The sequence below is a fragment of the Onychomys torridus genome, chromosome 6, assembly GCF_903995425.1.
Source record: "Onychomys torridus chromosome 6, mOncTor1.1, whole genome shotgun sequence".
In the NCBI taxonomy this organism is placed as follows: Eukaryota; Metazoa; Chordata; class Mammalia; order Rodentia; family Cricetidae; genus Onychomys; species Onychomys torridus.
The window spans coordinates 70414474-70437474 of NC_050448.1; the positions used below are offsets into that span (position 1 = coordinate 70414474).

The window sequence follows — 23001 nt, forward strand, 5'->3', positions numbered from 1 at the left end:
AAGAAGATTTATATGGCAAGGTGGTAGTGGTGCACACCTTTAAGGGAAGCAGAGGCAGGTAGATCTCAGTGAGTTCAAGGCCAGCCTGGTCTCCTGGTCTACAAAGGAATTTCAGAACAGCCAGGGCTGTTACACAGAGAAACCCTGTCTTGAAAAGAAAAAAAAAAAAGATATGTGGAGTTTTGCCTCTGGGTATATATATGCACTGCATGCATGCCTGGTGCTTCTGGAAGTCAGAAGAGGGTGTTGAATTCCCTGGAATGGGAGTTATGGATGGTTATGAGCCATGTGGGTGCTGGGAACTGAAATGCTCTTAGCTACTTAACATCTCTCTAGCCTCCCAAAGATTTATTTTTTGTTAAACATATATGTATGTGTGTATGTTTGACCAGGCACAGTGGTCCATGCCTTTATTTCCAGCACTCAGGAGGCAGAAGAAGAACCCTTGAGTTTGAGGCCAGGCCAGTTTATATAGCGAGTCTCAGCCCAGACTGGTTTATATAGCAAGTTCCATGACAGTGAGGGCTATATAGTAGACCCTGTCTCAAAAAAGAAAAAATAAAAAGGATGGCTGGACATGGTGGCACATGCCTTTAATTCCAGCACTCAGGAGGCAGAGGCAGGTGGATCTCTGTGAGTTCAAGGCCAGCCTGGTCTGCATAGTGAATTCCAGGACAGCCAGAGCTATGTAGAGAAACCTTGTCTCACAAATAAAATAAAATATCCCCCTTCTCTCTTCCCTCTGCTCAGTCTCTCTTTCTTCATCTCTCTCTCTCTCTCTCTTTCTCTCTCCCTCCCCCTCTCCTCCTCTCCCTCTCCCTTCTCTCTGACCTCCACTCAGTCTCTCTGTCTCTCTTCCTCTCTGTCTCTCTCTCTCCCTGTCTCCCCCTCTCTCTAGAAAGGTAAAATAAATAAATAGATAGATTTATTAATCAATTAATTAATTAATTTAAAAGGATGTTTATGTGTTTGTGTCTCTGCATAGATAAATGCACATAAGTGCTGGTACCAAAAAACCAGATGTCCTGTACCTGTAGTTACAGGTGGTTGTGAGCCACCTGACAGGGGTGCTGGAATGGAACTTAGGTCCTGGAGGAGCAACCTCTTAACCACTAAGCCATATCTCCAGCCTTAATTTTTCTCAATGTTTTAAACCTTGATACTTGATGCTTTCTTAGGAACCACAATCCAATTTGTCATTATACTTTAACTTTTCCAGAAAATGAAAGTCCAATAAAGAAATTTTGTTAGTTCTCTAATTCATTATTTCATTTATTCAAACTTACACTCTGAAACTAAGGATATTGTACTTAACCCTTCATTTGGGAGGGTTTAGGTTTTTATCTTTAGCACTGCAAGAGAAAAAGAAGTCAAGAAAATAGGTTCACTGAATGTCTAATTTTTATCAAGACATGATGGGGAGTTAAGTGAGATCATGTAGCTGAGGCTGGTCTTAGATTTGTGATCTTCCTGCCTTTGCCTACCAATTGCTGCAGTTATAGGTGTGAGCTACCCTATCTGCCTTAAAATATGATTTAAATCGTACATGGTCCCAAAGTAAAATGTTTTCCTGTTATGGTTAAAATCTTTATTCCCTTTTCATTTCTCCAATTTTTTTACTATTCATTCAAATTTATGAATAATGGATGTCACCATTGATTCTGCTCATTATCCACTGAATTCAATCTGCCTTCCATTTTATGGAACTATGAACACTATGTATTCAAAGATACAATGTTATAATTATTTTTCCTTCTAACTCTCTTCAACAACTCAAATGAATATCTTACCTTTTGTGAGTATATACTGTTAGCAGATATTCATAGGTAAGTTATAGGTCAATAATAAATTGTGCTCTACTTAAAAAATACCCTGGGTATCCTATTTTAGTAGAAAATACCTATGCTGGGCTGGAGATGTAGCTCATTTAGTAGAGTGCTTGCTTGGCATGCATAGAGCCCTGTGTCAGACCTTCTGCACCACATCAACCCATATGTAGGAGCACATCACTGTGATCCCAGCGCTGAGTATATCATGAGAGATGAGAAATTCAAACCAACCTCTGCTACATAGGGGATAGAAGCAATCCTGGACCATGGGAGACTCTTATCTCAAAAATAAGATCAGGGTATTGGTGGTGTATGCCTGTAATCCCAGCACTCGGAGGGCAGAGGCAGGCAGAGCTCTGAGTTCAAGGCCAACCTGGTCTACAGAGAGAGTTCCAGGACAGCCAGGACTACACAGAGAAACCCTGTCTCAGGGGAAAAAAGGAAAGAAGGAAGAAAGGAAGGAAAGAAAATTAAACTGGAAAGTCTCTAAGTAGTTGTTTTCTTTTGACAGGTCCTTCATCTCTTGGAATCTTCTAGTCAAGAGTCAGTGACAAAAAGAAAGAGAGTTAGTGAACCAAAGGAACAGACCTAAAAATTATTTTTCTTACGCAGATTTGTAGTTCTCCACATTTAAACTAAAATATACTGTATTATTATTTGAAGGTGTGCTTTCTGTACCTCTGAAAATTATTTTGTGGCTCACACAGTTGTTACACTAATGAAAGTTTTAGCTATTATATTGTTTACCTGAGCTAAATGCAAGGGAACTTTTGATTAAACCAAAGTATAAATGTCACCATTGATTCTTCTCATTATCCACTGAATTCAATCTACCTTCCATTTTAAAGAAAGCTTTTTAAAAATATGTATTAACTTTTAAGGCTCTCTAGAACCATTTCTGAAATGTTTATTCTAGCATTAAAATTTTGTAAGGATTCACTTTTTATATATGTTAAAACTGTACCATTTAATTGGTGTTATTAAAATAATGTTTGATATTTTGATATAGTGTGTTATTAATATAATATACAACATTCAACTTTTAAACATGTATTTACGGCAAAAAGATGCCTGAAAGCAATGGCTAATAAAAAGACTGGCGTTTTACTAGTGTGTTAAGATATTTAGTGTGCAGGCTCTTTCATGACTTCTAATTTTGTTTAATTAACACAAAGTGTTTAGCTATTAATTTTGAGAGAATTTAGGTAAGCATTATCTTGCAAGAGTTGAACACGCTTGGAACTTTTGAGTGGTAGCATGAGCGATTTCTTTGATGAGAGCTGGGACCTAGTTACAACCTTGCCATTTATTTCCTTTGCTTCAGAAAAGGAAGACCTAAAACTTTAACTGTTTGTGTCTTGTAGTTTCAGCAGCCATATTCCATACACACAGCAGCACAGTATTATCAAAGTGCTCCATAGGGGTATTGTGTGGGTGATGGTAGGAATGTACCCATCCGTTCAGTGTAAACCGGATAATGTCCACAAACTGGACAGATCAGGTTTTTCTAGAGTCAGAGTTAGGATATGGGGGAGGAGGGTATTTGATTTTAGCCTTATTTTGCTTGAATGCCAACATTTCGTTGTGCCAATACTCAAAGCTACAGAAACACACCTGCTACACTGAAATTGGCCAACAATCCTTTCGTGATTGGCAGCATTTGTTGTCTCGCGGGATACTTGGATTGGGTAATTTCATTGGGGTGGGGCGCAGCCTTTTCCTGGCTTTCACGGAGGTTTCTTCATTGGATTGACCAGCTGTCAGGTTGGACCCAAACCTGCCTCCTTCTGGTGATGTTTGTCTGGATCGCAACACAATAGCCGGGAGGGCCTCCCCTCGTAAGCCCCGATTGGCCAGACTCAACCTTGGGGGATTCTGATTGGCTCAGTGAAGAAACACCAAGGTAGGTTGCCTAGTGATCCTGAGGAAGCTGATGTGTTATTCCCTCTCTGCATCGAAGGATCAGGAAGTTTGTGCTCTCTGCGTGGCTGAGAAGTTTTTCACCTACTAGTACCGGGCTGGGGTAAGGGAAACAGGTGCCCTCCGAAAAGAGAGTGCGAACTGCAGCCTACGTCCCACTGCAGCCCCAGAGCAACGTCAGGTAAGGAACAGAAAATAACACTTCTTAACGTCCCACAGAGCTGCTCAATATTTTACTTTAGAGAGAAAGGGTGTTTTTTACCACTCATTGTTGGTCATCATGTCTTCAGATGAGCTGTTTTAAGTAGTAGGTGTCCACGGGGAAATGATCATTCCGCAAAGAGAATTGCCTCCATTCCCTCGAGGGTGTAAAGTTTCTTGGATTGGGTTTGGAAATAACCCCATTCAATGCCAAATAGAATTAGTACCCTAAGGCATTATTCCGTGTTCTGTTCCTTCTTCACTTTTCTTATTTCCCACCAAAAATTATATTTGAAATGTACCCTTGTACATTTATTTGTAAGACACTTAGTGCGTATTTCTATTTTTAATGTCCACATGCCTTTCTGAGTATCCATTTTACTGAGTATATATTTATTGAGCAGTTACAACATTAACGATATTGTGCTAGTTGCTATGGAAAATATAAAAGCTCAAGATGACAATATCTCAGCCCTCAAGAAGTTTAGTTAACATACAGCCGTAACAAAAGAGGGACTATAATAAATATGGAAAGAGAGTAAGTATGAATAAATTTCTGTACAGCTGAGAGAGAAACCAGTTCTAGCCGTGGGACATATGCATAATGGAGAGGTAGAAATTCACCTTAGGGCCTCACAGTGAGTCTTTGGTAGGCCTTCAAAGACTGGGCAACATTTAGGGAGAAAAGGAAAAGGGAAAAAACCCCAGAATAACAAGGATCAGAGGCAGAAAGAAAACAAGAAAAGCTTGATAAAATTGTTATAAGGTAGAACGAGGTGCAGCCATAGCATCTTTCTCTTTCTTTTTAGCTGAGGATCGAACCCAGGGACTTGTGCTTGCTAGGCAAGCACTCTACCACTAAGCTAAATCCCCAACCTTCATAGCATCTTTTAAATACTATTTATTCTTTTGATCTCAAAAGTATATCATTGCTGATATGAAGTACTTGTTTTTAAGGATAAAAACTGACATTCAAATTTGTAGGAGATGTGCTAACTTTAAGCTTTATCGCAGGTGATTTAGAGTGTAATGTTGAATAAAAAGGGTGTCTACTCTGATTTTCTCACCATTGCTGGGAATGGCACTTAGGACCTTACACACGCTAACACATGCTGTAACACTGAGCCACATCCCATCCTCGTTTTCTTTTGAGAATTTGATAAGCTTTTCACAATCTTGCTGGATTTTTTTTTTTGTAGCTATTTGTGTATTCACAAGATAGCCAGATGGAACAAGGATGCTAAGTTATTATACTTGATATTCACTTAAGTATTATACTCTAGTGATTTCCAAAATGAGTGCATGAAATGATTTGTTGCGATAGAAAAAAGAAAATATTGGAGAGTTGGCTTAGTGGTTAAGAGCACTTGTTCTTACAAAGGACCCGGGTTTGATTCCCAGAATCCACATGGAGGCTTACCACTTCCTCAGGCACCAAGCATGCATGCAGTAATACAGACATACCTGCAGGCAAAAAACTCATTTACTCAAAATAAAATACCTCTTTTAAAAAAGAAAGAAAATATTAAAACTTGGGCATGGAGAGATAGCTCCGTGGGCAAAGGAAATTACTGCACAAATGGAGCAACCTGAGTTCAATCCCCAAAAAAAGTAAAGGTAGGAGAGAGGGCTCCAAAAAATTGTCCTCTGACCTCCATATGTACACATGGCACAAGCACCCACAAATATTATGCATATACAATAATTTTAAAGTATTGAAATGTAGTTTTGTTAGGTTTATTTTTGTATGTTTCATAATGTGCCAATAACTGTTTACAGAAATTATAAATTATGTGTACTCAAGGCCACATGTTCATGAAGTTTTGCTATTCCATCTTATTTAACTTGGGGACTCATTTTAGGAAAGAGGGGTAATAGTGGTAGAAATTCACTCCTGGGTTGTAGGTGAAATATGCATACTGAAAAGATGGTCATTTCTTTTTGTTTGGTTGGTTTTTGGTTTTTCAAGACAGGGTTTCTCTGTGTAGCTTTGCGCCTTTCCTGGAACTCACTTTGGAGACTTGCTTTTGAACTCACAGAGATCCACATGCCTCTGCCTCCCGAGTGCTGGGATTAAAGGAGTGCGCCACCGCCGCCTGGCTAAGATGGTCATTTCTAATGGACTTTCAAATTACTGTTGATCACTTTTCATTGCTTTCTGGAATTTAAGCTGCTATGCTTTGAAAAAGAGAGCATGTTATCCCGTGTTCCTATTTACTACATCTTTCTGTATTTGCACTTATATATTTTCCTGTGTGTATAGTGTGTGGGTAGGTCTTCTGTGGACTTACATTTGTTCATTTGCTAAAACACAGATGCTTTCGCACCTCTCCTGTCCAGGTGAGAATGACCACATTAACTCACCGTGCCCGTCGAACTGAAGTCAGTAAGAGCGCTGAAAAGAAGGTAGAAAGTGAAGAAGACACAAATCAAGAAAGGAGTCCAGATAGTGAAGACCCTGGAGACTCTAAGGACATCCGCCTAACTCTTATGGAAGAAGTATTGCTCCTGGGACTAAAAGATAAAGAGGTAATGCAGTAAGTTTGCTAAGTTTAGCTCAAAGACACAAATCTTAGACTGTTTTAGGAAATAGGGTTGGGGATTTAGCTCAGTGGTAGAGCGCTTGTCTAGCAAGCGCAAGGCTCTGGGTTCAATCCTCAGCTCAAAAAAAAAAAAAAGAATGTTTTAAGAAATAAACTTTAGCCACGTTGAATTTGGAGGAACATGGGAAAGAGAATATCTGCAAGGTAAAATTCAAAAATGTAATTATTTGAAGTATAATTTAATTGAAAAATTATGGAGGACAGAGATGGATAACAGTGTTAGCACTTTTAGTTTCCCAGCTCAGTTTAATGGTTAATGGTGGAGTAATGATTTCTTATTAAAGCAAGAAAAAGAGGCCCATTCAGTCAAGTCTTCTTAAGCCTGGAAGAGAATTCTTTCATTGTTTTGTTGAGACAAGGTTTCTCTTTTGTAACCTTGGCTGTCCTGGATCTCACTCTGTAGACCAGGCTGGCCTGGAACTCAGAGATCCACCTGCCTCTGCTTCCCAAGTGCTGCGTTTAAAGGTGTGAGCCAAAACTGCCTGTTGAGGAATCTTAAAAGACAAGAAGAACAACAGCAGGTAGCATAGGCTTGTGAGCTTAGTATTCAGGAGATAGGGGCAAGACCATGAGTTCAAAGCCAACCTGATATACCTAATAAGTTATAGGCTAATCAGGGCTATATAGCAAGACCCTATCTCAAAATTAAATAAGCAAATAAAAATAACAGAAAATATATGTGACTGTCTGTTTTATGGAAACAAATAATGATTGAGTTTCTTATAGTAAAAATAGTATTTTTCAGCCTAAGATTGATGATACAGATCTATAATTCCAGCACTGGGGAGGTGGAGGCAGGAGGACCAGGAGTTCAAAGTTATCTCACCCACTGAGTTGAACTGAGGTACCTGACAGTTTGAAACCCTGTCTCATAAAACCAGAGGGGATCTGGGTGTGGTGGTGACACACACCTTTAACCCCAGCACTCAGGAGACAGAGGGAAGCAGATCTCTGAGAATTCTAGGCCAGCCTAATGCCCATATTGAGTTCCAGGTTAGCCAGGGCTATGTAGAGAGTCCCTGTCCCCCACAAAAAAGGGGGTTAGGGGAAGGAGAACAGTATGTTTTATTTTGTTTTCTTGTTTTTTCATTTTCTTTTATGGATCTTTAAAAATAACAATTGATTAAGGGCTTGTTTTTGTTTTTGTTTCTCATTTGTGTATACATTTATGTGATTATATTCTATTTGTGTGTCAATGCCTGCAGAGACCAGAAGAGGGGTCAGATTCCCCTAGAGCTGGAGTTATAGACATTTGTGGGCTGCCTAATGTACATGCTGGGAACTGAGCTCAGGTTGTCTGGAAGAGCAGAAAACAGTCCTGTTGTAACTATTGAGTCATTTTACCAGCCTCAGTGGAGATTAATTTTAAAAAATCATTTTTCAACAACAACCCCCATTTAAAAAAAAGTAATGCCTATTATCCCAATACGTGGAAGGGTTGTTAGAGAGTCCAAGGCTACCCTGTACTACATACATAATGAGGCCAAGACCACCTACGTGACATGTCAAGACCCTGTCTCAAAAGCAAAACAAAATAATAATTTCATTTCTCTATTTGTAAATTTTTCCTTACTCATAGAAAATTTAGGCCAAGTGTCATGGTGCAGTTCTGGCATTCAGGAATCTTAAGGCAGTATAATCAAGGATTCAGTATCAGCCTGGGCTACATAGCAAGTTTGGGGACAGCCTAGATTACTTGGTGAAACTTTGTTTCAAAGAAAAAAAGAACAATTTTATTTTTTTTATTATTTTTATTTGAGTCTCATGTAACCCAGACTGTCCAAAGACTCACCATATAGAAGGTGGCTTTGATGATCCTCCTGTCTTCACCTGCAGAGTTCTGGGATTAAGGCATGTGTCACTGTAATTCTGGGAATTGAACCCCGGGCTTCTTACAAGCTAGACAAGTACCTTATCAAATGAGTGACATTCACCAGTCCAACAATTTTCTTACATTGTTTTTTATTGGAGACAGGTTTTGCTATGTATTCTTTTTTTATTAATTTGATGATGATGATGATGATGATGATGTATACATGTATGCCTGTAGGCCAGAGACGGCCCCAGATGTCATTGTAGATGATTGTGAACCACCATGTGCTTGCTGGGATTTGAACTCAGGATCTTTGGAAGAGCAGCCAGTGTTCTTAACCTCTGAGCCATCTCTCCAGCTCCCAAAAGGTCTCTCAGAGCACACATTTTTTTTTCTTTTTTTCTTTTTCTTTTTTTTTTTTTTTTTGGAGACAGGGTTTCTCTGTGTAGCTTTATACCTTTCCTGGAGCTCACTCTGTAGCCCAGGCTGGCCTCGAACTTACAGAGATCTGCCTGCCTCTGCCTCCCAAGTGCTGGGATTAAAGGCGTGTGCCACCACCACCTGGCTTTGCTATGTATTTTTTCTTTTAAGTTTTTTTTTTTTTAAGTTTATTTATTTATTTTGTACACAGAAGAGGGTGCCAGATCTCATTACAGATGGTTGTGAGCCACCATGTCGTTGCTGGGAATTGAACTCAGGACCTCTGGAAGAGCAGTCGGTGCTCTTCACCTCTAAGCCATCTCTCCAGCCCCCACTATGTATTCTTAACTGTCCTAGAACTCACTAGCTATATCAGACCCTCAAACCCACAGCAATCCTCCTGTTTCTTCCTAGAGAGAACACTTACTTGTATTAGATTGGTCTTGAGATAGTTTTCCAAGTGTTGGGGTTAAAGACATGTGCCACCACTGTCTGGCTGAGAGTGTTGATATCTATGAGAGTCCCAGCACTTAGGAGGCAGCACTAAGTAGGCAGAGGCAGGAGATTTCTGTGAGGCCAGCCTGGGCTACAGATCAAGTTCCAAGACTGCCAAGGCTACTCAGAGAAACCCTGCCTCAGAAAAAAACAAAAGCAAAACACCTGTAAGAGAAGCGAGCCTATTAGTTTTAACTTGGTAATAATTTTTAATTTTTTTTACAATTGTTTGTGTGAGTGGTGTGTATATTGTGTGTGTGTGTGTATGTGTGAGTATGTGAGCATGCCACAGTGTACAGAGGTCAGAGGACAATTTGTGACAGTTGGTTCTCTTATTCTCCAATGATAAATTGTTTTTACATTTATTTAGAGTGTGTGTAGTTGTCTCCTTCCACTGTGTGGGTCCCAGGGATGAAATCTAATTTGTCAGCCTTCATGGCAAGCACCTTTACCTGCTGAACCATCTCACCACCCCTTTGGTGGCCATTTTTTAAACTTAGGTTTCCAGAGTCAGGTGTGGTGCTCATGCCTATAATTTCAGCACATAGGAGACTAAGGCAGTGCTACATAGTATGGCCCTGTCTCACTCAACCACAACTTGAGCCAGGAATGCAGCTCACTTGATAAAGTGCCTGCTTACTATACAGGAAGCCCTTGGTTTGACCCTAAGTACTGAAACCCCAGACCATTCAAGAAGTGGAGTAAGGAAGATCAGAAATTTAGGGGTATCCTGTTCTACAGAGGGAGTCTGAGGGCCGCATAAGCTACATGAGAACCTGTTTCAAAAAAAAATTTTAATGAAAAATTTAAAAAATTGAAAGTCTGCTGGGCAGTAGTAGTGCACGCCTTTAATCCCAGCACTTGGGAGGCAGTGGCAGGTCAATCTCTGTGAGTTCGAGGCCGGCCTGGTCTTCAGAGTGCATTTCAGGACAGCTAAGGCTGTTACACAGAAAAACTCTGTCTCAATTTTTTGAAAGTCTAATTTAGGTCACTACCTGCATTTTCCTTTTAGTTTCCTGATTGTGTAGAATAAACACTGAGTCTCGCCAGTAGTTATTGCTCATTGTGAATAGTGCAAGTATATTAGAAGGGCCATTTGCCTTTGTGTGTGCACTTTACATGGGCTATTAAAAAAGTACTTTGTCTTGCTCATTATTATATCCAGTTTTAAAGCCCAAAGAAATGAGCCAAAGATCAAAGTTCTATTTTGACAGTAGGAGAATAAAGCTTAAGCTACTTCCTTCCTGGTTCCTCCCAGTTCTAAAATGCACACTGTTCTAAAATATATGATACCAAAATTAAGATAAATCCACCTACCATTTAAAATTGGGCCTTTGGCTATAACCACTGAGCCTGTAAATTTACTGTGAGCCTTTCATCTTTTTCATAGTCTGATTATCTTGAGCGCTTTTTAAATGCTTTACGTGCTTGACCCTGCAAGGTAGGGAATATTCTCTCTTTATGAGGGTCGAAGCAAAATGATCATCTGGGAGTTTATTGTTGGGGTTTACATTTAAATTTACTCTAAGGTTGACAAAGGAGCTTGAAAACAAATATCATACAAACACATATTTAAAGATTTATTTTTATGAGTATGAGTGTTTGTCTGCATGTATGTGTATTACCATATGTGTGCAGAACCTGCAGAGGCCAGAAGAAGGCACTGGGTCCCCTGGAACTGGAGTTACAGATGATTAGCTGCCATATGGTGTAAAAACAGCCAATGCTGTCTGAGCGAGATAGGAGAGAACTGACTCCACAAAGTTGACCTTTTGCCTCCATACATGCACATGGTATGACTGCCTGCACATACATCATGCACACTCACAATAATAAATTGTTTATGTGAAGAATTGTAATGTTGACTCTTCAGAATAGAAAGGGGGGACAGTGGTTCTGCTCTGGAATTATTGCTGTTAAAATGGCTGCTTTGTTTCCTTTACTGTGGCTGTGATAAAATACCCTGACCAAAGCAACTTAAAGGAGACAAGTTTATAATTCCAGGTTATATTCCATTCTGTCAAGGATAGGAACTTGAAGCAACTTGTCACATCATATCCAGTCGAGAGCAGAGAAAAATTAATACATGCATTCTAGTGTTTAGCTTCCTTTCTCAAAAGAGTTCAGAATTTCCTTCCTAAGTAATAGTACCACTCAAGGTGGGTTCTTCACAGGTGATTCTAGATTGTGTCAAATTGACAATTAAAACTAATCATCAGAGATGGAGAGATGGTTCATCCGTTTAGAGCACATACTGCTTTTCCACGTGACTTGAGTTCTGTTCTCAGCATCTTTTTTGGGAACTCACAGCAGAGGTCAATGTCACAGACCTGTAGTCCCCGCTGTCTGAATGTTAAAGGCTAGCCTGTTTTACATAGTAAGTTCAGACCAAACAGGAGTTACATAGCCAAACCCTGTATCAGGATTTAAAAAAAAAAAAAAAAAAAAAAAACAAAAAAAAAAAAAAACAGAAGGGAATCATGGTTTAAAGTAGAGAGGATTGAATTACATTACATTCCCAGCATTTTTTATTCAACATAAGCATTTTCTAAGATTTGGGGTAGGGAGTTAAAAATATTCTTCTTTATTTTTAATGTATGTATATGGGTGTTTTGTCTGCATATTATGTCTCTATACCAAGTGTGTGCAGTGTCTATGGAGGCCAGAAGAGGGTGTTGGATCCCTGGAGACTGGAGTTACAGACTTGTGAACTGCCATGTGGGTGCTGGAAATCGAACCAGGTCCTCTTAACTACTGAGCCATCTCTCTCTCCAGGCCCAGTTGGTTTTGGGTTTTTTGTTTTTGTTTTTGTTTTGTTGTTGTTGTTGTTGTTTTGGTTTTTTGAGACAGGGTTTCTCTGTAGCTTTGGAGCCTGTCCTGGACTAGCTCTGTAGACCAGGCTGGCCTCGAACTCACAGAGATCCACCTGCCTCTGCCTCCCGAGTGCTGGGATTACAGGCAAGCACCACCACCACCCGGCTGGTTTTGGGTTTTTTAAATGGTCTCACTGTGTTGGAAATCACCATGTAACTCAGGATGGCCTCTGGTGTTTGGGGTAGTTGGTTTTGAGACAGGGTCTCTTGTAGTTTAGGTTGGTCTTGATTTCTGTAGTCATGGATGACCTTGAACTCCTGACCATTCTGCCTCCACTTCTCCAGTGCTGGGGTTATAGACCAGCAGCGGCACCATTCTCAGCTGGATGCCTGGTTTTTAATGATGCTTTTTTTTTTCTTTCCTTCCTCATTTCCGTTTGCCACCCTCAGCTGCCAACTCTAAGGTATTTAACATTCATGGTTGTTTTAAGGTGTGTCTTCCAGGATGTTTGACTAAGGAAGGGCACTTTGAATACTTGACTAATTGGAAATTCCGTATAAAGTGTTGACTCTTTGTATGTCATGAACTCCTATTGTTCAGGCTTTTTACAGTATCAAAATTATCATAATTATGTATAATCTTTAACTAAAATGTTTCTTTTAGGAGTTTATTTAGAAATACACTGACAAAAGAATATTTCTTTTCTTTTCTTTTCTTTTTCTTTTTTTTTTTGCCAGAGCTGAGGACCGAACCCAGGGCCTTGAGCTTGCTAGGCAAGCACTCTACCACTGAGCTAAATCCCCAAGTCCTTATTTTTTTATTTTAAAGACAGGTTTTCATTTACACCAGGCTGGTCTCAAAGTCACAGTGTAAATGACCTTGACTTTCCTTGAAATTCTTACTAGAATTTCAGGTAAGAACCACTAGACCCAGTTTGGTTTTGTTTTTATTTTTTATGCAGAGCTGGGGTTCAAACCCATATTTCTTCCAATCTAGACAAGAACCCTACCAACTAAGCTACATGCCTAGCCCTCCTTTTTTTTTGTATTCAAATAAATATGTGTTAAATTAGAAAAATTACCCACTAAACTAGTTATAATAGTCACCTGAAGGAGGTTTTTTGTTTTTTGTTTTTCTTGGCTTTTCAAGACAGGGTTTTCCTGTATAGCCCTCCCTGGCTGTCTGGTTGGCCTGGAACTCACCATGTAGAGCTGGCTGACCTCTAACTTAGAGATCTATTTGTCTCTACCTCCAAAGTACTGGGATTAAAGTTGTGGGCCACCATGCCTGGTTTAGGCTTTCACTTTTTAAATTAAGTGTTTTCATGTGGGCTTTTTTTCTTTTTAAAAGTTACCTATTTTTATAATCAGTACAAAACAAAATCACTATCCAAAGACCTCATTCTGACCGGGTACTGTGTTGCATGCCTGTGATTACAACACTGGGGCGTAGAAGTAGCAGGATAGCTGATCTACACGGTAAATTCAAGGCTAGCCTGGGCTAATAAGTAAGACCCTCTCTCAACCCTTCACCCAAAACAGGAGTTTTTTAGTGGTGGTGGTGTGGTTTTAAAGCTGTCAGCCTGCAAGTGTCCTGGGACAGTCCCCAACTGGTACTGGGGTAGTATGCAGTTTCGTCTATCTCTTTCTCACAAGCCCCAAAATGTTTTCTTTTTTCTTCCTCATATATGTAGCTTTTGGTAATATATTTTAGTGATTCAGTGATGACCTTTGTGTGTGGTAGTTCTTCCTGCTCGGGCATTCCAAAGCATTGGCCCTTTAGCATAGCATCTTAGCTGTGTATGCATAGTATGGGTAGTTTGAGATTTCACCAAACTATGTACATGAAGAGAAAATAACCTTGGAAAGGTAAGGAACAATGTGTTCCTTTCTCCCAGGCTACTCTACATCTAATTATGACACGGGATTTAGCTCAGTGGTAGAGCGCTTGGCCCTGGGTTCGGTCCTTGGCTCAGAAAAAAAAAAAAAAAAAGATTTTACCCTAGTAAATGATATGATGGTCTGTATTGTCATCTGTGGTCTTCATAGCTGGGACATATGCCTACTGCTTTTTTTTCCCTCAGTCATTATCTTTTCTAAATTGATGTTATAGTTCCACAAGTGCTTTTAATTTTTAAGCTAAGTGTTTTTACACTTTTTTTCTATTGCGTATTAATTAGTTTAATGACTCATTTGGAGAGTTTCACATGTTTTGAGATGCTGTAATGGGACAGAGTAATATTTAAAGAGTTCCTATGAGCCTGGAGTATAGCTCAGTTGGTAAAAGTCCTTGCTGAATGTTCACAAAGCCCCAAGTCCAATCACCAGTAAATAGTGGTGCACACCTACAGTTTAACATTCCAGAGGTAGAAGTAGCAGTAGGTTCCATTCAGAGTTATCCTCAACTAACCATAGTGAATTCAAGGCTAACCTGGACTATATGAGACCCTGTCTCAAAACAAAAATAAAAAATCTACATCCTGGTTGCCATTGTGTCCTTATTTACAGTGCTTCTCTTCTATACTTCTGTTGACAATCTGAATTGTCCTTGAAACAGACGCTACATGTGGCAAGGAAGAAATGGAAAAGGAAAAATTCTCTCCAGTTAATTCTAGCTATGATATTTGCACACCTGTTGAGGATATATATGCTGTGCTTGAATCAACTGTTCTGAAGTAAATTATAGTTTAACAATCTAATTGAGCAGCTAAATTGTATAAAAATCAAATATTAAGCTAAAAAAAATCTCAATGCTTTCCTTAAAGAGGAATCTAGTGTGTCCCTGGAGTGGCCATGGCTTGGGCAGGAGAGAAAAGTAACCCTGCCTTGGGTCAAAGATCTCAGGCCCTCCGGAAATACAGAGATGTCTCATGAATGTTTAGGACCATAGCTGAGGTTTTTGCAAGCTAACATATTTGCTTACTTGCTTTTTCCTACTTTAGATTTTTGAGACAGCATCTCATGTAGCCCAGGCTGGCCTTCAATTCCTGATCTTTCCACCTTCCAAGTACATGTGCCACTGTGCCTAGCCCTAACAAATATTTCTTGAATTCATAAATTTATAATTGAAAGTTTGTGCCTTAGGTTTTATCCCCACCACTACAGGAAAAAATAATTTATTGAGCAGATAATATATGTAATATCATAATAGATATTATAATAGATAATATCATAAAGGATATCATTCTCGTTCTTTTTTGAGTCAAGGACTGGCTTTGTGCTCATGGAGATCCACTTAAGTGGATTAAAGGCAAACATCACCATGCCCAGCAAAGATATTGTATTCTTAAGGTATAGTAAAGACAAACAAGCTAGCTGTGATATAATGTAACAGAGACTTAGAAAAGAAGTGTGTGTACAGGCACATTCAAGCATAACCCAGATGATGGAGTGGAGAGAAAAACGGCTTTAGAAAATGTTACATAGATGTGATCCCTGCAAGAAGGGCGAAGGGCTAGGTGTGATACAGTTCAGTGTCTAGAGTACTCATGAGCATGCATGAACCTCTTTGGTTCAATCCCCAGCAATACAGACACCAAGAGAATCAGAAGTTCAAAGTTATCCTCAGTTACATATTGAATTCCAGGACAACATAGGCTACCTGAAACCCAGTCTTATTAAAAAATAAAGAAATAAGGGTTGAGGATTTAGCTCAGTGGTAAAGCACTTGCCTAGCAAGCGCAAGGCCCTGTGTTCGATCCCCAGCTGAAAAAAAAAAAAAACCAAAAAACAAAAAATAAAGAAAGAAATAAGAAAGAAAAGAATACTGGGTGGTGGTGGTGCATGCCTTTTTTGTTTTTTGTTTGTTTTTGTTTATTTTTTTAGACAGGGTTTCTCTGTAGCTTTGGAGCCTGTCCTGGGACTAGCTCTGTAGACCAGGCTGGCCTCGAACTCACAGAGATCCACCTGCCTCTGCCTTCTGAGTGGTGGGAATACAGTCGTGCGCCGCCGCCACCACCACCACCTGGCATCCTCTTTTGTTTTTTGTTTTTGTTTTTCAAGACAGGGTTTCTCTATGTAGCTTTTGGAGCCTGTCCTGGAACTCTCTCTGTAGCCCAGGCTGGCCTTGAACTCACAGAGATCTGCCTGCCTCTGCCTCCCGAGTGCTGGAATTAAAGGTGTGCGCCACCACTGCCCAGCCATGGTACGCACCTTTAATCCCAACACTCGGGAGGCAGAGGCAGGCAGATCTTTGTGAGTTTGAGGCCAGCCTATTCTATGGATCAAGTTCCAGTACAGGCTCCAAAGCTACACAGAGAAACCCTATCTTGAAAACAAACAAACAGAAAAGACAAAGAAGAAAGAAAAGAAAGGAAAACATCCAGAGCACTCAATAGAAAGTGGAGTTTGCGAGAGTGGGTAGGTAGCTTAAGTGCTAGAGGGCTTGCATACATGAAGCTCTGGGTTTGATTCCCAGCACTACATATACTTATATCATGCTGAATGCCTGTAATCCCAGCAGTTGTGAGGCAGGAGAATTGTCATGAGTTCAAGGCTAGCTTGGTCTGTATAGCATGACCCTTTAAGGGAAAAAAAAGTCAATTGATATAAATAAAATTGTTAAAAATATATAACAAAAATATGGGGTTGGAGAGATGGCTCAGCACTTAAGAGCACTGACTGCTCTTCCAGAGGTCCTGAGTTCAATTCCCAGCACCTATATGGTAGCTCACAACAATCCAATTCCAGGAGACCCAACACCCTCTTCTGGCCTCTGTGGGCAGCAGACATGCACATGGTACCCAGACATACATGTAGGAAAACCACTCACATACATGAATAAATATAAACAAAAACACTTAAAGTAACTGGTGATAGTTGAAATATAATGATCCAGAAGAGGGAGACCTGAGAGCAGCTGGTCTCTTTCTATAGCTCTGTTGATAAAAATGAAGCCCTGGCTAGATCCGCAGGGCTGCATAAACTGCATAAAGCTAGTGTGGTGGCACATGTCTCTGGACATGGAAGTAGGAAGAAAAAAAAATTTTTTTGAGACAGGATTTCTCTGTGTAGATAAAATTAAAGGTGTGTGCTATCATGCCCCCTATAGGAAGAAACGTTTAAGCTATATAGTTTGAGGCCAGCCTGGGCTGCATTAGACCCTGTCTCATAAAATATAACTAAGTAGATGCTAGAGAGATGGTTCAGTTGTTAAGAGCACTTGTTGGTCTTACAGAGGACTCAGGTTCAGTTCTCAGTACCCACCTCCCAATCATCCATAGCTCCAGTTCCAGGAGGTCTGACGCCCTCTTCTGACTTCTGTAGGCACCAGGCATGCACATAGTACACATGCATACAAACAAGCAAAACGCTAAGACACATAAATAAATATTTGTTTGTTTGGTGGGGGTTCCTTGTTTATAATTTTATTTTATGTGCATTGGTGTTTTGCCTGCATATATGTCTTGTTGTGAGGGGTCAGATCCCTTGGAACTAGAGTTTAAGACAATTGTAAGCTCCTATGTGGGTGCTGGGAATTGAACCTGGGTTCTCTGGGAGGGCAGTCAGTGCTCTTAAAGGCTGAGCCATCTCCCCAGCCCCATTTTTTGGTTGTATAGGGTTTTTTGTTTTTTGTTTTTGTTTTTGTTTTGAGACAGGGTTTCTCTGTGTATCTTTGACTGAGCTGCAACTGGCTCTGTAGACCAGGCTGTCCTCAAACTCAGAGATCTGCCTGCCTCTGCCTCCTGAGTGCTGGGATTAAAGGAATGCACTACTACTGCCCAGCTTTTCACATAAATAAATCTTTTGTTGTTTGTTTGGTTGGGTTTTTGTTTTGTTTTGTTTTGTGGGGGTGTATTTTTGAGATAGGATTTTTCAAGATAGGGTTTTTCTGTGTAACAGCACTAGCTGTCTTGGAACTAGCTCTGTAGATCAGGCTGGCCTCGAACTCACAGAGATCCACCTGTCTCTGCCTCCCAAATTCTGGGATTAAAGGTGTGCACCACCACCACCTGACATTTTTGAGACTTTTTAATTTATATGTATTGGTTACAAACTAAACTTTTATCAGCTGTTTAAGCCTATTTCTTCCACTCTTTCAGTTCAGCTTTTATTTAAGTTTCCAGCTAGATTCTTGGCTCCTTTTGGTAGTGGCTGTCTTACATCTTGTTTTGTTTTGTTTTGTTTTGGAGACAGGGTTTCTCTGTGTAGCTTTGCGCATTTCCTGGAACTCGCTTTGGAGACCAGGCTGGCCTCGAACTCACAAAGATCCGCCTGCCTCTGCCCCCCACCCCAGTGCTGAGATTAAAGGTGTGCGCCACCAACGCTGTCTTACATCTTTGTGTATGAACTAATGTGTATTTTTTGTAGTCCATGCCTTATGCTCAACCCTTCCTCATATAGTTCATTTTATTGAGTCCTCACAACAAATTATAAAAATAGGTATTAATAGCCAGGCAGTGGTGGCGCACGCCTTTAATCCCAGCACTCGGGAGGCAGGGCCAGATGGATCTCTGTGAGTTGGAGGCTAGCCTGGGCTACCAAGTGAGTTCCAGGAAAAGGCGCAAAGCTACACAGAGAAACCCTGTCTTGGGAAAAAAAAAAAAAAAAGGGCATTAGTGTCCCATTTTATCAAAAAAGACATTGAGCTTCAGAAAGGTTAAGTAACATACCCAAGGCCCTTAACTAATTAGTGGGTTTGTCCAGTGCCTATATCACAGTAGTTTGTTCAGATGGCGATGTAACTTAGCATGTACACAGCCCTGAGCTCAGTCACAGTACACACACACACACACACACACACACACACACACAAAGGGACAGGGAAAGTTTGCAAATAATACATACCTAAATGTGGGATATTTGTATACTGTGTGAATATGTACTTGCTGTGATTGGTGTGGTAAAAAGCTGACGAACCAATAGCTAGGCAGGAGGCATAAGCAAGATTTCCAGGGAGAGAATGGAAGAGGAGGAGAATCTAGGGCACAGAACACCAGGAGACATGGAGAGGAAACAAGAGGTGCAAGATGGAAGAGAGGTAATGTCACATGATAGAACGTAGATTAATATAAATGGGTTTAAGAGCTAGTTAAGAACAAGCCTGGGGGCTGGAGAGATGGCTCAGAGGTTAAGAGCACCGACTGCTCTTCCAGAGGTCCTGAGTTCAATTCCCAGCACCCACATGGTGGCTCACAACCATCTGTAATAAGATCTGGTGGCCTCTTCTGTGTACATAATAAATTAATTAATTAATTTTTAAAAAAGAACAAGCCTAACAGATGGAGATATCTGAGCAGAGAGTAGCCATGAGAGCTGGCATTCCATGGAGCAGGAAGGATTATTTTGGAGGAGATTGGTAGATGCCTTCATGCCTTACGTTTCCAGGTGCAGCATTCGAACAAGTGTATGGCTTTGGGGAACCTCAGCACTTGCTCCACTCATTACAAACTGGTCTGAAGCCATAGAGTCAGGCTGATATTGGAGGTGATACCTATTAAAGCTATGGTCTTGTGTTAAAAAAAAAAAAAAATGCCTAAGTGAAGTTTCCGTGTCATTATTTGGGAATTGGCTGGTAGGACAGAGAAAGACTCGTTACACCTAGGAAGAGCAACAACAACAAAACAATAGACTTAGCTTATGCTTTCATTTCTACCTTTCCTGTGCACTGCTCTGCAATTCAGAGCATCCTGCAAACCTTTCCAAACGAAAGCTCCTGCCATGGAGATGGCTCAGTGTGGAAAGGCAACTTAGTACCAAGCCACATGATCCTCAGGACCCACATGGTGAAAGGAGAGTCAACTTTTGTAGAGAGTCAACTTTCAGCCCCTGAAAGTTGTCCTCAGACCTCTGCATGTCCCTACCTCACCCCATAAATAGATAAATGTAAGAAAAATGTGTTTCAAACCAGAATTCAACTGCAATCAAAATCTGACATGCCAGTTGTCCACTTATATCAAGTCATAGGAAATGTAATCAGATGCTTCCTGTCCCAATTGACCAGTCCCAAATAACCTACTCAGAGGCCGAATATGAATAATAAATGTTTGGCCTATAGCTCAGGCTTGTTACTAGCTAACTCACAGCTTTAAATTAACCAATATTTCTATTTATTCTTTGCCATATGGTGGTACCTTTATTAGCATGGCAAGTTCATCTCTTGCTCCCTCTGCATTTGGCTGGTGACCCCTCACTCCACTCTTCTCCTTCCCATCCTTAGTTTGGTCACCCCACCTGTATACTTCGTGCCTGGCTACTGGCTAATCAGTATTTTATTAAACCAATTCAATAAGTTTTTACAGTGTACAAGAGGATTGTTCCACAGCATTTCCCCCTTTTGTCTAATTAAAAAGGAAGGTTTTGGGGTTGGGGATTTAGCTCAGTGGTAGAGCACTTGCCTTGCAAGCACAAGGCCCTGGGTAACATAGTAAGATTATATACAACAAAAAGTTATCAAGTAAGAATTACAGTTATAATATCTAGTCTATTTGTATTTTGCAAAATTGGAGAAAATACTCTATTATCTAATCTTTGTGAGTCCAAAGTTTTGTTCCTAATTTATCTTTTATCATAACTAAAGAAAACTATATCTAGTCTTCAACTCCATCAAAGACCCCAGAAGGGTGAAATATTACCTAATGACAGAGACATCAGGCTGCCTGGAAAGTTACCCAAGGTTCCTCTGCAACGTTGGGGTATCCATCTTTGGCCTACAGGCCTAGCATATCTGATAGACTCCTCTGTGAAGCAGGACTTTCTAAAGAGCCTTCCTACCTTGTCTTGGCAAGGATTGGCAGTCCTTTTGTGCCCTGCTTGTCCATTTTGGACAGGAAACTGTCAGCAGTCAAGGTAAGGACACTTTCTTGCCCAGTGGCTAACTTTTGCGACACAAAAAAGTAAACTCTATGAAGTTTCTTCAGTGCCCGTCATCTTCTCTGAAGTAGATTGGTGCTGCCAGGAGCAGTCATGTCTCATAGTCATAAGAAAAGGAAAAAAATCTATGTTATTAAAACATCTTAAATGCCATATTCTATAGATCTCTGAAATATTTGAAGATGACCTGTATATCTAAGATATATCTATTTGATCTTGAAAACATACCTAACATAACTACAAGTTTGATTGTAATGACTAACTACTTTCATTTCTTTATATCCTAATTAGTTGGTAATAATAACTTTCAAGGACTAGCAATTTGCATTACATTGTTAAATGAACTGTATAAGTACAATACCTTGAACAGATTAGAAATATATATACAGTATTTTCTAACAAAATCAATCTCAAATTTGCATCAATATATATAATTTGTATACAATATACAAAAATCCAATCCAATGTAAAATATTTAAAATAGTAGTTGCCTTTTAAAAGTAGATTCAATAATCTACCTTTTTATCTTACCAGAAAGTCATTAAATAACTCAAAAGTCCAACAGAAAATAGTATTTTGGATATTTAGATTAAGGCAATTAGAGCTGGTTAAATGGTTCAACAGAGAAAGGCACTTGCTGCCAAACCTAATGACCTGAGTTCTATCCCCAAGGCCCACATGGTAGAAGGAGAGAACTAACTCTCAAATTGTCCTCTGACCTCTATAGGCTCACCCTGGCACTAATGTAGAATAAACAAAATAAATATAATAAAAATTAGATTTCAGTGACTAATGAAATATTCTAGTGGTCCCATATAGAGCACTTGTTAGTATGTGTAAGGCCCTATGTTCGGTCCCAAGCACTGCTCAAACAATAGCACAACATGCCCTCATCTTACTCTGTACCTTGCTTTGAGTTCATGCAGTGTGATGTGAAGGGAATCACAAAAATATCACACCTTATTCTTAAGTTACTGGCTGGAAGTCAGTATTACTTTCAGAATATTCTTTATTTTCTTTTCCCTCTCCTAGGGCTATACATCTTTCTGGAACGATTGTATATCCTCTGGGCTTCGAGGAGGCATCCTGATAGAGCTGGCCATGCGGGGTCGAATCTATCTGGAACCTCCCACCATGCGTAAGAAGCGACTCCTAGACAGAAAGGTACAATATCCTCTGAATTGTGGAGAGTCAAATAACAACAGTACATTTCAGAAGAATAAGAATATTTGAGAGCTGAAGAGATGGTTCAGCAGTTAAAAGCATTTGTTGTTGTTACAGAAGACCCAGGTTTGGTTCCCAGCACCCACATGGTGGCTAACAGCTGTCTCTAACTCCAATTCCAGGGGTCTTAGTCTCTTCTGGCCTCCGCAGGCATTGCACACCTGTAGTGTACAGAGTACATACATACAGGCAAAATACTCATACATAAAAGAAAATGAAAATTTGAATACTTAGACAAGATAAACACTAATTTTGCTGTCCCATTGTCCGCTTGGTTTAGTTATCTTATAGGGAAAAAAAAAACCGATATCCTTAAAGAGTCATGGAAGCATAGTTTTGTCTTTTTTTAGCACAGAAAAGTCACATTTTAGGGTGCTGTTGATTATCTTTCCCCTCTCTATGTATGAAATAAAATATTAACCTAGATTGAGGAAATTATGAGTCAGGCCTATCTTAGTTATCCCAGGATATTCTCTGATAACCATTCAAATCTGTTACATTTACTGAAAATCCCTGTGCCAGGCTGAGGTGATGCATGCCTTTAATCCTAGTACTCAGGAGGCAGAGGCGGGAGTCAGAGGCAGGTGGATCTCTGAGTTCGAGGTCAGCCTGTTCTACAGGGTGAGTTCCAGGGCAGCCAGATAAACCCTGTCTCAAAAAAACAAAAAAAAAGAAAGAAAAAAGAAAATCCCCTGCAGCAGATGAGTTGTCTCTTAGACACATAATACATAATTCTTTTTTTAAAATAATTTATTTAAATTTATTTCATGTGCACTATATAAAGGTGTTAGGCCCCTGGAACTGGGGTTACAGACAATCATGTGCTGTCATGTGGGTGCTGGGAATTGAACCCCCTTCCTCTGGAAGAGCAG

The 23001-nt window shown here is 40.0% G+C and overlaps 2 protein-coding genes across 2 annotated transcripts in view; both read left to right on the forward strand.

Annotated features, from left to right (window-relative positions):
- The window catches only part of Hormad1 (HORMA domain containing 1), a 28418-nt gene extending 25583 nt beyond the window's left edge, over nt 1-2835 (forward strand). The window contains exon 15 of the mRNA XM_036190909.1: nt 2341-2835. Coding sequence (XP_036046802.1) covers nt 2341-2421 — 81 coding nt within the window. The 3' untranslated portion in view covers nt 2422-2835. The remainder of the gene's footprint in view (nt 1-2340) is intronic.
- A 911-nt stretch (nt 2836-3746) lies between these two features.
- Nucleotides 3747-23001, forward strand: part of Golph3l (golgi phosphoprotein 3 like) — a 32585-nt gene continuing 13330 nt past the window's right edge. Inside the window, exons 1-3 of the mRNA XM_036190277.1 lie at nt 3747-3930; nt 6291-6479; nt 21938-22069. Of these exons, the coding sequence (XP_036046170.1) occupies nt 6297-6479; nt 21938-22069 (315 nt within the window). The 5' untranslated portion in view covers nt 3747-3930; nt 6291-6296. The remainder of the gene's footprint in view (nt 3931-6290; nt 6480-21937; nt 22070-23001) is intronic.